Source organism: Vulpes vulpes, chromosome 7 (genome assembly GCF_048418805.1).
Source record: "Vulpes vulpes isolate BD-2025 chromosome 7, VulVul3, whole genome shotgun sequence".
Lineage (NCBI taxonomy): Eukaryota > Metazoa > Chordata > Mammalia > Carnivora > Canidae > Vulpes > Vulpes vulpes.
This window is the reverse complement of record NC_132786.1, coordinates 51,414,416-51,428,913: the sequence shown is the minus strand read 5'-3', so window position 1 is coordinate 51,428,913 and position 14,498 is coordinate 51,414,416. Positions and strand designations below refer to the sequence as shown.

Here is a 14,498-nt window from a genome sequence, read left to right as displayed (position 1 = left end):
GATGATCCAGTGCCCAGGGAGAGAGGAAATACCGTGCAGAGTTCAAATTTTGTGTGTGAGCGTTGGCAAAGTGCTGCAGTAAATTGGCATTTTCTTCACATTAGTCACAGTGCAAAAGAAGGCGGTTTTTAAAGCAAAGAGTAATCTCTGGAATCTAGCATAAAGACTCTTGTTAGTTTCAGGCCCTTTGCATGATGTTGCTCCTTTGTGGGGAACCAAAAAAAAAAAAAAAACCCCTCCATCCATTTTTGCTTCCTCAACATCAAAGGAAGATCGAATGCTTCGGAGAATCCTTGTGCAAAACAAGGGGAAGAAATTTAGAAACTAATCAACATTTCTGCTCACTGTATTTGTTCTAAGTCATATTGTTTCTAATTTTGGAATGCATCTGTTCCTTCTTTTTGTTTTGTGTTACTTCTTAGTATGTCATAGCAATACGTTCCCATTATCAGGAGAGCAGCAGAATTGAGTGCCTAATTTTGTTTGGTGTCTGAGACTGTTACTCTATTTTTATCTTGTAATTTGGGTAAGGCTTAAATTCTAACATTTTGAAACTTAGAAATACGTATTTAATGGTTTTACATATTGATAGAATGGAGAAAAGATGAGGTTTTTATCTCAGTACAGAAAATAAAACATCTAATTGATTTTTGAAGCACCACTGCAAAGAAATTTTTATGTTAAAATTTCTGGGAATGGAAACGTCTGAATTTTTTTTAACTGCGTTCATAATTACATGTATACTTATGGATGTAATTCTAGGCTTAGAACAGTGACAGTTAATAAAATGCTTATTATCTGTTGAGCAATTAATAGGAAAACCTGGATTATTTCCAACGGTAGTCAAATTATCATAACTTGCAATTATAATACATGTGCTGAAGCTTTTGTGACATCTCATTCTTGGAGTGATAAATATATTCCTGTCATACTCACGAATGTTGACTGGGTACCAGGATAACACTTGTGTAATACCACTCTTGGGTCACTTAAACTTACATATTTATCTGTGTCCTGCTCATTTCTTCAGGATCATGTGCGTTTTAAACAGCATTGATAAAAGGAGTGAGGGAAAGAGAACAGAATAATATGCAAGGTAACCTGGCACAGGGGCTCTATCTAATAATTAGCTTTACCTGTGTAGTCAGAGGTCAGTCTTAAAGACATTACCTGAAGACAAGGCCACTTCCTATGGTATAGAGATTTTTTCATACAGTATCCAGTTCCTTTGTCAGTTTTCCTGGGCAGCTTATGGTAAGATAGAATTTAAGCACAACTCTAAGAGCATGTTTTTTTGACTTGGATTGGGTTCAGGTTGACTCCAGGTTTGCAAAGTAAATCTGATGAGTTGTTGTAATATTGGGTGCATTGCCTGACATGTCTGAGGCTCATTTCACTCATCTAGTACATACTGAAGCTCACCATTTGGTGAGCATTATGCTGTTGAGTTCTCATTTAAACATCATGATCTGTCCCCCTTTACAAAAAGTTTGGGAAGCTGGGGTTTTTAAGGTTGATAACCTGCCCTCAGTTGCACAGCAGGTAAGTGGCAGACAAGGAATTGAACCTAGGTCTCTGGTGCCACATTTCAAGCTCTTACCTCCTGAGCCAGTGGCTCCCAAAATTTTCCATGATTACCCGGAGAGCTTGATTAAACACGCATTCCATGGGCCCTCGGTTTCTGATTCCGTAGACCTCCTCTAGGGACCAAGAATGGATTTCTAACCGGTGCCCAGATGTGGATGCTGCTGGTCTGAGGACCGTGCCTTGAGAATTACTGCCTGACTCCGTTCCTCTGAAGAACCATGAGAGAGTTCATGTGCTGTGCTTGTATCACTAATCCCTGACATTTGTTGACTGTTACCATGTCCTAGACACTGTTCTAAGTTAATTCCTTGTTAATCTCACATTAATCTTAGGAGGCAGCTAAATCACAGGGAGAGGAGAGGGGGTGTGATCGCCACTTAAGAGAGAAGGAACCTGGGGTAGTAGAGGCCCCCAGTAAGGGGGTCTCCTCATGGGGTCTCCTCATGCATCAGGGGCAGAGCTGCATGTTCTCATTATTTTGTCATCTGAACTGGTTTCAAAGGCCACTGTCCCTGGGGCTGTCTCCAGAAGCAGATTTCAGGCTATGGCAACTTTGAGAGAAGAGGTGACACTCCCTGCTTTTCATCCATTTGTGTTTTATGTCCTTGGAGGGGAGGCTATTGTAGGCGAGGCCTGGGAAGGAAGGGTTTCCCTCCTTTTCGTTTTGTTCTCCCAGCATTATGAAGGGTGGTGACACAGTTTGTTATTCTGATGGATGATGAGATTCTGGAAACGAGCTATATTTCAGCTGAGCTGTGACATTGTTGATATTCATCAGCGTGGATAAAAGGGGTTGCAGGTGATTTTGTATGATAAAACTGTGCTGGTGTTACCAGTGCATTAAATCAGAAGCTACGTCCGCCGATGTTGGCCACCCAACAGCAGGGTGTTCACTAATCTGTGGTGTTAGCCTGCTCATGGCTGCCCTAACAGCCAAGGAAAAAGTCTCAAAATAAAAAATGAAGGAAGTGAGAGAGAAAATCAAGCCCAAATAAAGTTTGAAACTTGTACTCTGCTTAGGAAACTGTAGTTTCCCCTCATTCATTTTAAAGCTTAAGGAGAAAGCATAAGGTGGCTTCAAAGGGTGACACTGCATTGATAGATAAATACTTTGGCTCTGTTAAAAATTGTGTTGAGTGACTAGTATGTGTAAGATGCTTACAAAAATAGGGATCCCTGGGTGGCTCAGTGGTTTAGCGCCTGCCTTCGGCCCAGGGCGTGATCCTGGAGTTCCCGGATCGAGTCCCACATCAGGCTCCCTGCATGGAGCCTGCTTCTCCCTCTGTCTGGGTCTCTGCTTCTCTCTCTCTCTGTATCTCTCATGAATAAATAAATAAAATCTTTAAAAAAAAAGATGCTTACCTCTTTAAAAAAAAAATATACTTGCCTCTCCTGCCAAGAAGAACTCATAGTGGACCTCACAATCGAGTAGGTGTTCAGTTAATTTATAGAAGAGGATCTAAGTCTGGAGTAACTGTAGCCTGGTACATTTATCTTGTCTTTGAGTTACTGGTGTGATGATTTCCATGATGCCAGTATTTGAATCCTGGGACAAATCCTTCTTTGTAATGGGAGAGCCATTTAGCTGTAGAGCTAGAGCTAGGTCCCAGGCCTCCTTATGGATAGCTTGGACTTCTCTCTGATTTCAAATGGCCTTATTTACATATTGTGTGGATTTGTCTCCCAATCTTAAGCTGTGAAACTTGCAAAGGGCATTATGACTTATTGTGACTTTTTTGGATAATCATCTGTGTTTTATTCCTTTTTGTTTCCTTGAAGATTTCAAACATAGCAGTGCAAACTCTAGACACAATCGAGAACAAAAGGGAAATGCCACCTAGACAGGTCTCCACTGGTGGTTGGGGCACCGAATGTGGACATACATGGTTTGATGGAAGGAATCACCTGTGCATTTATTCTGGTCTGTTGCAGGTTAACGAAGCCCTTGTCATTTGCTGATTGTGTTGGGGATGAGCTGCCGTGGGGATGGGAAGCTGGGTTTGACCCACAAATTGGTGTCTACTACATCGATCACGTCAACAGTAAGTTTTTCTTTTTTTATAAAATCAAACATAGCAGAAAAGTAATCCCCCCAAATCTAGAATCCTACAAAAGTGTTGACTCTACAAAGTGAATTTATTTTATTTTATTTTAAAGATTTTTTTTTTTTTTTTTAATTCATGAGAGATACGGAGAGAAAGGCAGAGACACAGGCAGAGGGAGAAGCAGGCTCACATGGAAAGCCCAATTCGAGACTCGATCCCAGGATCCCGGGATCACGCCCTGAGCTGAAGGCAGATGCTCAACCACTGAGCCACCCAGGTGTCCCTGAATTTCTTTATTTTAAACCCCATTTTCTCAGTGACTAATATTACCTGAAATACCCATTTTGGAATCTAGGGCCCATATGTAAATTGGTCTTATGGAGGCAGAGGCAGAGAAATGAATCTGCCTGTGTCTGTCTGCCTGGTAGGGGTTAAGTTTTCTTGAGTACAGCTGTGGGGCCAGTGAAGACCATGAGCTTCTCATCCCATGATCACTGCCCTTCAGGTTGGGATTCTTCTTTTTCTTGTTCTTGCCACGGACAGAATTGGGTGTGCGGGGCGTGTGGTACAGCGAGGTCCAGTGGCTGCGTGTATCAGATGGGGGAGAGGTTGACACATCAGAACTCTAGAAGATGCAGCTGTACCATGGAAAAGACCTAAGCCCTTGTTACCCTTATTTTGGTTTGGTTTCCTGATTTCTTTGTGTTTGCAAGGGAAACACCTCTCACTTTAACAGCTTTTTAATCATTTAGATCGCTGAATGATAAGGCTAGGACAGAGGATTACTGTGGCCATGAAAAACTTTGTAAAACATACACCTTCGGCTCAAGTCATGATCTCAGGGTCCTGGGATTGAGCCCCATGTTGGGCTCCCTGCTTCTCCTTCTCCCTCTGCCCCTTCCCCGGCTTGTGCGCACTCTTTTTCTCTCTCAAATAAATCAATATGATCTTAAAAAATATATAGTACTCTTTAATATCTTTAGGAATAATATCATTATAAACAAATATCTTCCTTGATGCTTGGTAGTGATGGCTTGCATCTGCCTTTGTGTAGGCATATGATAAAATTTTTGAGAGGCACGAAAAGCCCAAGTGAATAACAGTGATCTCTTAGAAACCTCAGGATGTTTTATATATATATATATATATATATATATATATATAATATGCTCACAGTACTTATATCAGATTTGAGAAAATAACCTTCCACTGATTCTCTGTCAAGGTCTTTTTTTTTTTTTCTTTAAATCTGTGCAAATACTCACTTCCCAGGGTGATGGGGAAGAGTTCCAGAACTGATGGGACTGCTTCATTCATGCCTGAAATCCGCAGAGGCTGAAGCCATGGGGTGTGCCCTGAGCTGGGGGAGAGGGCTTTGTGCCCCCAGGTGACCTGGTGGGAGGCTCCAGTCCAAGTGCGGTTGGGGTTGGGCTGCAGGACTCACTTCCAGCAGTTCACACTGCAAGGAGGGCCTCTGCCGGGGAGGCCACCGAGAGTGGATAATAAAATGCTCCCCCCAAACCAATGGCAGCCAGTGAGCCAGGCAAGAGGCAGTTGGGATGTATGGCATGGTGAATGTTACACCATGGTGGGCATGCAGGCAGCATAGTGAGTCACTGTGCGCTTGAGGGCTGTAAAATTGTCTGATTTTCACAAGTAGACCGGATGGAGAGATCGAAAGGAGCAAGGACTTAGAAGAATTAAGTCAGTTTCTCAGCGAACACAGATAGCTAGTCACCTGTTACAATAGAACATCTGGTTCATATAGTTTGGGAACCAGCTTTCATGCACACACTAGTTCAGCATAACTACATAACTAGTTTCTGTACCATGTGATTAGGAATAATGTGACTTTTGTGTAGAGATACCTCTCCCTGAAAGTTTGTACAAATTCCGTGAAGAATTCATAATTGTGGATTTTAAAGTTAGCTTTCATTTTTGTATTTTCTAGTAAACCTTTCTTGGTTGTATTATTATATGTGGGTTTTATTGCTTATCCATGATTGACATCCAAATATTTTAAAGTTTTGATGGAAGGGACAACTTCTGGTAAAATTCAGTTCATTCTGAACAGTTGTAACACCTTATGTCATCGCAAATAAGTAATTCAGTGGAATATCTGGAATCTATAACTATTTAAATCTCACTTTCAAACAAGTTTATCTGTTTTTCTTTAAATAATATTTGTAGAGGCAGAAACAAGCCTCCCTGTCCTGGTTCGACAGCACAAGCTCTCACGGCACCAAAATGAGAAGATTTAAGTCAGCTTCCCTCTCACTACCTACAGATTCTCAGGTTCCTAAAGCCACCTTTAGGGCCTTCCTTCCTGTCTCAGTGGAAGAGGAGTTCTCCTGGATGCCCCAACCCCTGAGAACCCTCTTAATAACTTTCTTTATTTTTTTTTTAAGATTTTATTTATTTATTCATAGAGATGCAGAGAGAGAGAGAGAGAGAGAGAGAGAGAGGCAGAGACACAGGCAGAGGGAGAAGCAGGCTCCATGCAGAGAGCCTGACATGGGACTTGATCCCGGGTCTCCAGGATCATGCCCTGGGCTGCAGGCGGCGCTAAACCGCTGTGCCACCGGGGCTGCCCTCTTAATAACTTTCATATCCCATCCTTTTCTCCTCTTTCATTTCCTTAATGATCATTTTCTGGTTTTAAAAATCTCTTCCACCATTTCTTTATCTAGTGGTTCTTTTGTCTTAGTATTTAAACACTGGAAACTCTCAAAATGAAACTAAACCAAATCACCAAAAGAAACAAATAACAGCTATCTCCCCGAACCCCACTAATCTGTACTCAAACCTGCCTTTCTGCACCAGCTGTGGCCCTGTGTTTTCTCCTCCCCCCGGAAGCTTCATGAACCTCACTGTGTCCACTGTTCTCCATGTTGTCACAGAGACTACCCTTGCTGGGCTCACCTGAGACCCCACAAATGGCCACATCCAAACAACATCTGGGTCTCATCTTCCTTCATCCAACAGAGTCCCTTGTCACTGTGGGTTTCCTCTTGCTCTTTACTTCCTTGGATTTCATGATACCTTCTATTGGGTTTTTTTGTTTGTTTGTTTGTTTGTTTGTTTTTACCATTCCCAGCTGCTCGTGCCCTCTTTCCTTTTTGCCTGGCCCTGGTGTCAGGATTTCTGTAGTAGCCTTCTGTTTGCAGCCTGCAACAGCCTGCAACATCCCCTTGGGTGATGACCTCAATCACTTCCCAAAGCCGATGGCTACCAAACTTGTCACTTAAGTCTTGTCCAGAGTTCCAAATGCATGCATTTGATTTTACGATGCAGCTCTTTCCCATCTGCCCCCAACAGGCCTCCACTTGTATCCCCTTCTCTGGCCTACCCTGGCACTGGTGGACGTTGCCTCTGTGCTGTGTGCTACCTGGGCTTTCTGTCTCTCTTTGCAATGGTTGGTTCTAGCCCTGAGCACTGTCTGCGCAGCGCAGCCTCTGGGCCCTCCCTTGTGGCCACATCCATCTAGGGCCTCTCTGCCCAGGCCTTGCTGCTTCCCTCAGGCCCTCTCTGGCACCCAGCCCTCCACCCTGCAGCCCTTCTCCCATTCCAAATGAGGTGCCCTGTCCAGGTATTTCTGTTGTGCTAGGCACATAGGGATTTTTAAGAACCATTTGTCAAATTGCACTTAAATTATTTATTTGTGTGTTTTCTTTACTAAATCGTGAGCTTCCTGTGGACAGTGACTGCATGTTCATTTCTTTATCCTTGGGTACCTAGTATCATGATAAACTCTTAAATCTTAGAAGGATGGAAGAGCTTTCATGTTTAACTCACACATCGAAAGCTTTCTGTTTGTTTTTGAAGAAATTAAAGTTCAAGTATAAATTATGCTTCAGGGAGTACCCTTCTGAATATTTAAAAACTTAATTATTAGAATACAGGTTTTCAAGCCTACCGTTTTGCTTTAGTGCAATAATTGTATCCCAGTGGTCTGATGGATTTACTGTGCCCTAAAGTGCCCAAATTACCCACAGCAAGTAGTTTTCCCACTAAAAAGAATCTGGTCCATTATCTCATTAATCTTAAAGACATTCCTGTGAAGTAGTTTAGGGAACAAATGGTATTATCTTCTCATAACAGCTGGTCCACACATATGTTGTGTCTTGACATTGTATAGTTTCAGCATTATTTTCTCTTTATTTACAAAAAAATGAAATAAAGGCTGTTTGGCTGTTTAACACTATTTCTGTGTAACACTATCTAACACTATTAAATATTTAGAAGTAAAAGATTTGACCTTGTCAATGAGTATTTAGGCCTTAAGTGTTTTATGATAGGATTCTTTAGTGGGTTTGTGTGGAGTAGGGGTATAGATATTGGTGGGGGAATATTTATAACTAGAAGGTAATTATGAAGTACTATTTATGAGGTTTTGATATCACCATGAGCAGAAATAAATAACTTTTTTGGTAGCTTTAGTTGTACCTTAATTTTTTGGTCTTTCTTTTGGTAATGGAGGTCTCCTTTACATAAAAGAAAATGCACAGATTTTAAATGTGCATTTCAATGAATTGTGGCAAATGTATAAATCTTTTGTAACTGCCACTCCAGTCAATATGCAGATATACAATATGCAGTATCCTGTCCCCTTTCAATCACCCCTTCCCCACCGCTACAGGTTGTTCGGATTTCTATCACAATGGCTTAGTTTTGTCTGTCCTAGAACTTCGTATAAACTGAGTACATTCAATTCCGTGGATGGAATCTTTCACTGAGCATATTTTTAAAAAATAGGCTACTGATACTGATACAACATCATGGATGAATATTCATAGTGCCTTCATCTGACAACGAACCTGTATCTGGATCATATAAAGAACTCCTGAAAATTAACGTGAAGAGGATAAACAATCCAATTGAAAAAGGATCAACCACCTTAGACACTTTCTCAACTCTCCTTTCTGCCATCTTGCCCCCCACTCAATCTCTGGCTCCCGTGGGGCCTCTTTCCCTGATATTCTAGCAAGTAAGATGGCAGCTGTAGCCTCACCACCTTATGAATGCTCCTCAGGACGGCCACTGTCTTAGGATAGAGTGGAGAGCACATGAGCCTGCAGAGGGATGGGGCTGCCGCCATACCACTGACCACCGACCACCGACCACTGACCACCCTTGCCTGCCATGGAGTTGCAACCCACCCCTGGGCTTCTCTGGGTTGGCAGTGGGAGACTTGGCTTGCGGCACCCCCTCGGTCCTATGACGAGAGAGAGTGGCTTCTGCCTTGGAGCTCTTCGTGTCTACATCCACTCGCAGTAGCTACAGTTATAAGAAAGACAAGAGGTGAGGGAGGTATGAAAAAACAACAAACTAGGACGATTGCTATAGGATGTTCTGTTGAGTTGCACCTCCGCAGCCATCCTTGCCCTAACTTAGGGTGTGGCCGCTTCCTTGGTTTCGTGTGCACTGTCCTTGGTGCTCGTGGTGTCATCTCTTGGTTTTGTTTGGCTTTCCTTGGTTTTCAGTGGTAATGGGTGGGAGAGGTTGGAGGACGTGCACTCACTCCATATGACCCGAACCGAACTCCTCTGTATTAGTTTCGAAGCAACCCATGTTGTGTTGAAATTTGATGAGAATTCCCCAAGTACGTGTACTATTCTATACGGAGCTGTCTCCTTTAGAAGAAGGGAAGTAAATTTGGGGCCCTCTTATTTCGTCCTTGTTTTATTTTCATGCTTTATATTTTCCTAGCAGGATAAACTATTAAGATATTTTGTAAAGAAAAATCTTAGCCACTTAAACCACCCAAGGAAAACCAATGATGGTGGTGGTGATACTAACGTTTAGTGAGAATAATGAACAGTTTTTAGTATTGCGAATCTATGGGATGATCTACATGTTTCATATAGTTGTCACTCCGGGGGTCTAGTCTCAGTCAGTCACCGTAGTCCCTTCCTTCCACCTAGATGGAGGGTGACGAAGATGATGGCGCCTTTCCTTCTGCACCTGAAACCTTCCTTCCTGCAGACTGCTCCTTCTCCCTCACCTCATTTGCCACATGTTGAGAGCCCCCACATCTTGTCATCCTTGAAGATGCGACCTCACCCTCATCCCCCAGCATGCTGTCCTTTATCTCCACCACTATTATTCTTTGCTGTTACCACGGGAACAACTCTCCTGCCTGTGTTTCTGGCTCTGATTGTCAGACATTTCATTTATAGGCCATTGCTACCTGTTTTGCCCTTAAGGCTTCAAAACAAACGAGTACAAAATGGGATTCTTCTGTTTTCCCTTTGACTTGATTATTTTTTGATACATTATGGTTCTTGTGATTACTAAATTGAAAAATTTAGACTTGTTTTTGTCAGTTCTTACAGATTTTTTTATCTGTGATATCAAATTTTCTCATTTAGCCACTTGTCCCCTGCTGTTTTCCTTTTTTTTTTCCCTGCTATTTTCCTAATTCAGATCCTCATTACCTTGTGCCCTTTCTTTCCCTTTTTTTTTAAAAAAAATAATTTTATAGAAGTAATATATGTGCATAGGAGAAAAGGAGAAAATATAGATAAATTAAAGGAAGAAAAATATTATCCATATTCACATAAGCCAAAGAAAACTAAGTATTCTGAATCTCCTAGTGTGTATCCTTCCAGACTTCTTTATATTGATACACATACACACACAGTTTTAAATACATTTTTATACTTCAAGTGGGATTATATTATACATATGGTTTTATAAACTTTTCTCACTTCACATATCTTTCATCAAAAAACTTTCTGCACAATCCTATTAACTTTTGTAGAGTTAGTAGAGTTCTGTATAGACAGTAAACCTCACATTTCTGTTAGATAACATTCCTCAAATACAACTAAGATCCTTTCATGGCCTTGCTTAGAACCTTTGTGGCACACCATCGCTCACAAAATGAATTTTGTATTTATTAACCTGGTGGTCAAGAAACCACAACCTACTGTGACTACTCTTGGAGTACCAAGGAAGAAATGAGACAATACAGGAGAATGTGGGAGGGACCACCATTGGGCTGGCAGGACAAGGGAGGAAAAGTAGAAGTGCCCTCTCCATTGTGAAGGACGTAGTCATGTCTGCCAGAGACCGTGCTCTGAGCTGATAGCTAAAGGATGATTTAATTAACTGGGCCTGGCGAAGAAGGAGTTGGGGTAGAGTTTGGAGAGTGAGAGAAGATTACCTTCCTGGGAGAAGAGAGACCACAAGTTAAAGCCACAGGTCTAGGGAGGCCAAAGAAAATAGGGCTGATGAAAGAAAGAAATTGAGTGCAGCTGAAGGCTGTGTGTGTGTTTGTGGGGACCCGGGAGGTGGCTGGAGAAGTGAAGGGGTTAGGTCCCTGAGGGTCTGGAACCTTTGAAAGCCCTGTTCCATCACTGCCTGTTCCACAGAACCTTCCTTTTGCAGCCAGAGACAACCTTCTGTCTAAATTGCCGTGTCACTTAGCCATTCTCCTGTCAAGGCTTTTATCACTTTTTACTGGACGAACTAATTGTATTTCCTTTAATTCGCGTATCACAGTTTCTTCTGTAGTTTGTAAGTTCCTTGGAAGGAGCATCTGGTTTCCCCCATATTGCATGTAGTAGATGGTCAGTACTTGGTAGAAGGAACAACAGATAATAAACCCAGTGGATATTTTCTAAGAAGAAAAAGGAGGACAGCTCCTCATACTCGTTCCACCCATTCTTCCCGAGCACAGCAGAACAGAAATAGGCATGACAGACAGGGATCATATTCCTTTCAAGAACCTAATGGCATCTTCCTCAATAAGCTCTCGTAACTCACAGCAGGTTCTCCATCTGTTGAGTTCCACATCTGAAGCTGTCGGAGTGTGAATTCCCTTCAGGTATGGGACATTTACACAGACATCATGCAAATTATATGGTTTCCTGAGATCACCAGGGCTTGATACCAAAATGCCACGTTGTTATAATACATTTTTTTTTTTAGTATTTACATTTAATAAATAGTCTTCATAAATCCACTCAGCAGATATAACCAGTGGAGATGAAGCACAACCCTGCTTTATGAAGCCTTCTCCTGTGGTGCCTGTGGGAACCCCCTTTGGTAGCTCACGTTTGCATCGTGCAGTGTTTCAGAAATGTAAACGTGCCCACTGCAGCTCTTTTAGCACACAGTATAAACCAGCCGACCAGAGTGTTTCTGCTGATCTATCCAAATAAATGCTGATCATTTATTATTATTATTATTAGTAGTAGTAGTAGTAGTATTGTCCTTTATTCATTTCTGTGTCAGTCTGTATTACCCTCAGTGTTCTGTGACAGTTTAGCCGTTGACAGGTATCTAATGGAAAGTATGCCAGTTTCCCAATATGTAGGGAACAGATGATTGGATGAAACCTCTGAAGGTATCGAGAGAGAACTAGGAGTATGCGTCTTACTATAACTATTGTAACTTATAAACATTTTGCATTTTTCATAGGCATTTTGAGTTTATATAATCCCTTGGATCATCTAGTTTATTAGTTACGTATCTCACTATAACACATTATCTCAAAACTTTAGTGACTCAAAGTACATTTATTTATTATCTCCTGGTTCCTGTGTGTTATGAACCCAAGCAAGGCTCAGCTGAATCCTCCAGCTCACAGTCTTACAGGCAGGCTGTCCTCAAGGTGATAGCCAGGCACGACTGGAGAAGGATCCACTTTCATGCTCACTCACGTGGTTGTTGGCAGGATTCAGTTCCCTGTTGGCTGAGGGCCAGCAGCCCCCCTCATTCCTTGCCACGTGGGCCTCTCCATAGGACAGCTTACAGCATGGCAGTTGGCTTCATTACAGCAAGAAAGCCAAGGAGAACCAGGGAGGGAGTCACAGCCTTTTGTCATCTGGTCTTGAGTACCGTCCCATCACTGCTCTCTTGTTTTCATTAGAAGCAGATCTCTAGGTCTATGCTGTATTCAGGGAGCAAGGATACAAGGAGGTGAAGATTATTGCAAGGCAGCCACAGTTAGGAAAACTTTTTTAAGACCATAAATTTCGGGGTGCCTGGATGGCTCAGCGGTCAAGTGTCTGTCTTTGGCTTAGGGCACAGGGAGCCTGCTTTCACCTTCTGCCTGTGTCTCTACCTCTCTCTCTCTGTGTCTCTCATGAATAAATAAATAAAATCTTAAAAAAAAGAAAAAGGAGTTAAAGCTGGCAACTTTTTTTTAAAGCTTAAATAATCCAAAAAATTCATTAAATTCTAAAAAAAAACCCAAACCACCTAACGTATTTTCAGAAACCACCCAGATTGAAGATCCACGAAAACAGTGGAGGGGGGAACAGGAGAAGATGCTCAAGGACTACCTCTCGGTGGCTCAGGATGCTCTCAGGACACAGAAAGAGCTTTACCACGTGAAAGAGCAAAGACTCGCATTGGCCCTCGATGAATACGTACGATTAAATGATGCCTACAAGGAAAAGTCAAGTTCCCACACAAGCCGTAAGTATACCGTGTGCCTGTTTAGACTGTGGAAATGGGGACCAAAGTGTAGATGAAAGAAGGCCACTTGGGTCCCAGTGGAGTTGCATTCTGAGTCCTGCCCCTCTCTCGGCAGAAAGAGCACCCGTGAAGCCACAAGGGAGTGAGGGCACCCCACAGACCTCTCAGCAAAACCCCTTGACTCCATTACACGCAGAAGTCCCCCGCCCTCATTTATGGATGATGAATCCCTTCTGGTTTTTGCTCCTTCCTCTGCCTGATTGCCTTTTATTTTTTTACTTTTACCTGTTCAGGTCAAGGCAAGTGACTTGGCCCTCTTTGTCCCTCTTGTACAATATTTTGGCTGGGATGAATTTTCTTTTGATCCCCTCTCATGTCTCATGTCTCAGAAACTGATTCTCTGGAGCTGGTTTGGCTAAAGAGGCAGTTGAGATGGGCTCAGAAGTTCTACCTAAATTATAAATTTCAGGGTAACGCACAGCTCTGATAAGCTGTATGTGCCGTGACGTCCTCTAAGAGTTTATATATAGATATAAAATCCAGAAAACATTAAGCTCCATGGTCTTTATGATGTTCCTCTTTCTTGAGTTTTTATTTAAAAAATTTATAAAGGTTTGAAGATTACTTTTTATATTTAGGTGTCTGATGAATGACAATAAAGGAATTATAAAGTAAGTATCCACAGAAGCATGTAAATCTTGATTTTAGCGTTTGTAAATTCCAAACCAAGAACTAGTTATGCAACTTGCAAAAGTTACTTTCTTTTTTTTCCTTTTTTCTCTTTGAAAAGTATTCTCAGGATCTTCATCCAGTACTAAATATGATCCCGATATTTTAAAAGCAGAGATCTCCACTACACGATTAAGGGTAAGATTTTTTTTTTTTTAATTTGTGGTTCTACATTTAACGTGTGCACAGAATCCAAAGGAGATAGAAGGGGCTTTGGTGACCACCTGTCCTCTCCATTCGGTGCAGGGACCTCCTCTACTTTTTCCCGGGAGGGTGGCCTTTCTACCTTTGTTACTGCATGTTCAGAGGTGGAGAGCGTCTTTGTCATAGAGGCACATGTTCTATTACCCGGCAGTTCTGTCTATTACCTGCAGTAGGTTAAGCATATTATATATACCCGCGATGTTAAATATACTTATTTACTATAATATTAATATTACATTTCCAATATACTTAGTGTATTTAGTATGTTAAAGTTTGAGTCTCAGGAACTCCTCTTATCATGCTAAAATGTGTCTTCCAGGGTTGGGTATAATTGCTGTTTCACTGGATAGCCCGGTACTCACAGGCGTACACATACCTTGTTCCCACGTCATTCCTTCTCTAGGGCAAAACTTTCTTAATTCCCCATACTTCCTCCTGGATTGTTGCCTAATCTTTATCCTAAATCATTTTGACCAAACTCCTGCCAAGGCCAGAGCTTCTTTA

At 41.9% G+C, this 14,498-nt stretch overlaps 1 protein-coding gene across 2 annotated transcripts in view; it reads left to right on the top strand.

Moving 5' to 3' along the window:
- The window catches only part of WWC2 (WW and C2 domain containing 2), a 205,613-nt gene that overhangs the window by 100,245 nt on the left and 90,870 nt on the right, over window positions 1-14,498 (top strand). For both annotated transcript variants that reach the window (XM_026018206.2, XM_026018208.2), the window contains exons 2-4: window positions 3,520-3,629; window positions 12,858-13,061; window positions 13,852-13,928. In XM_026018206.2, the coding sequence (XP_025873991.1) occupies window positions 3,520-3,629; window positions 12,858-13,061; window positions 13,852-13,928 (391 nt within the window). The remainder of the gene's footprint in view (window positions 1-3,519; window positions 3,630-12,857; window positions 13,062-13,851; window positions 13,929-14,498) is intronic.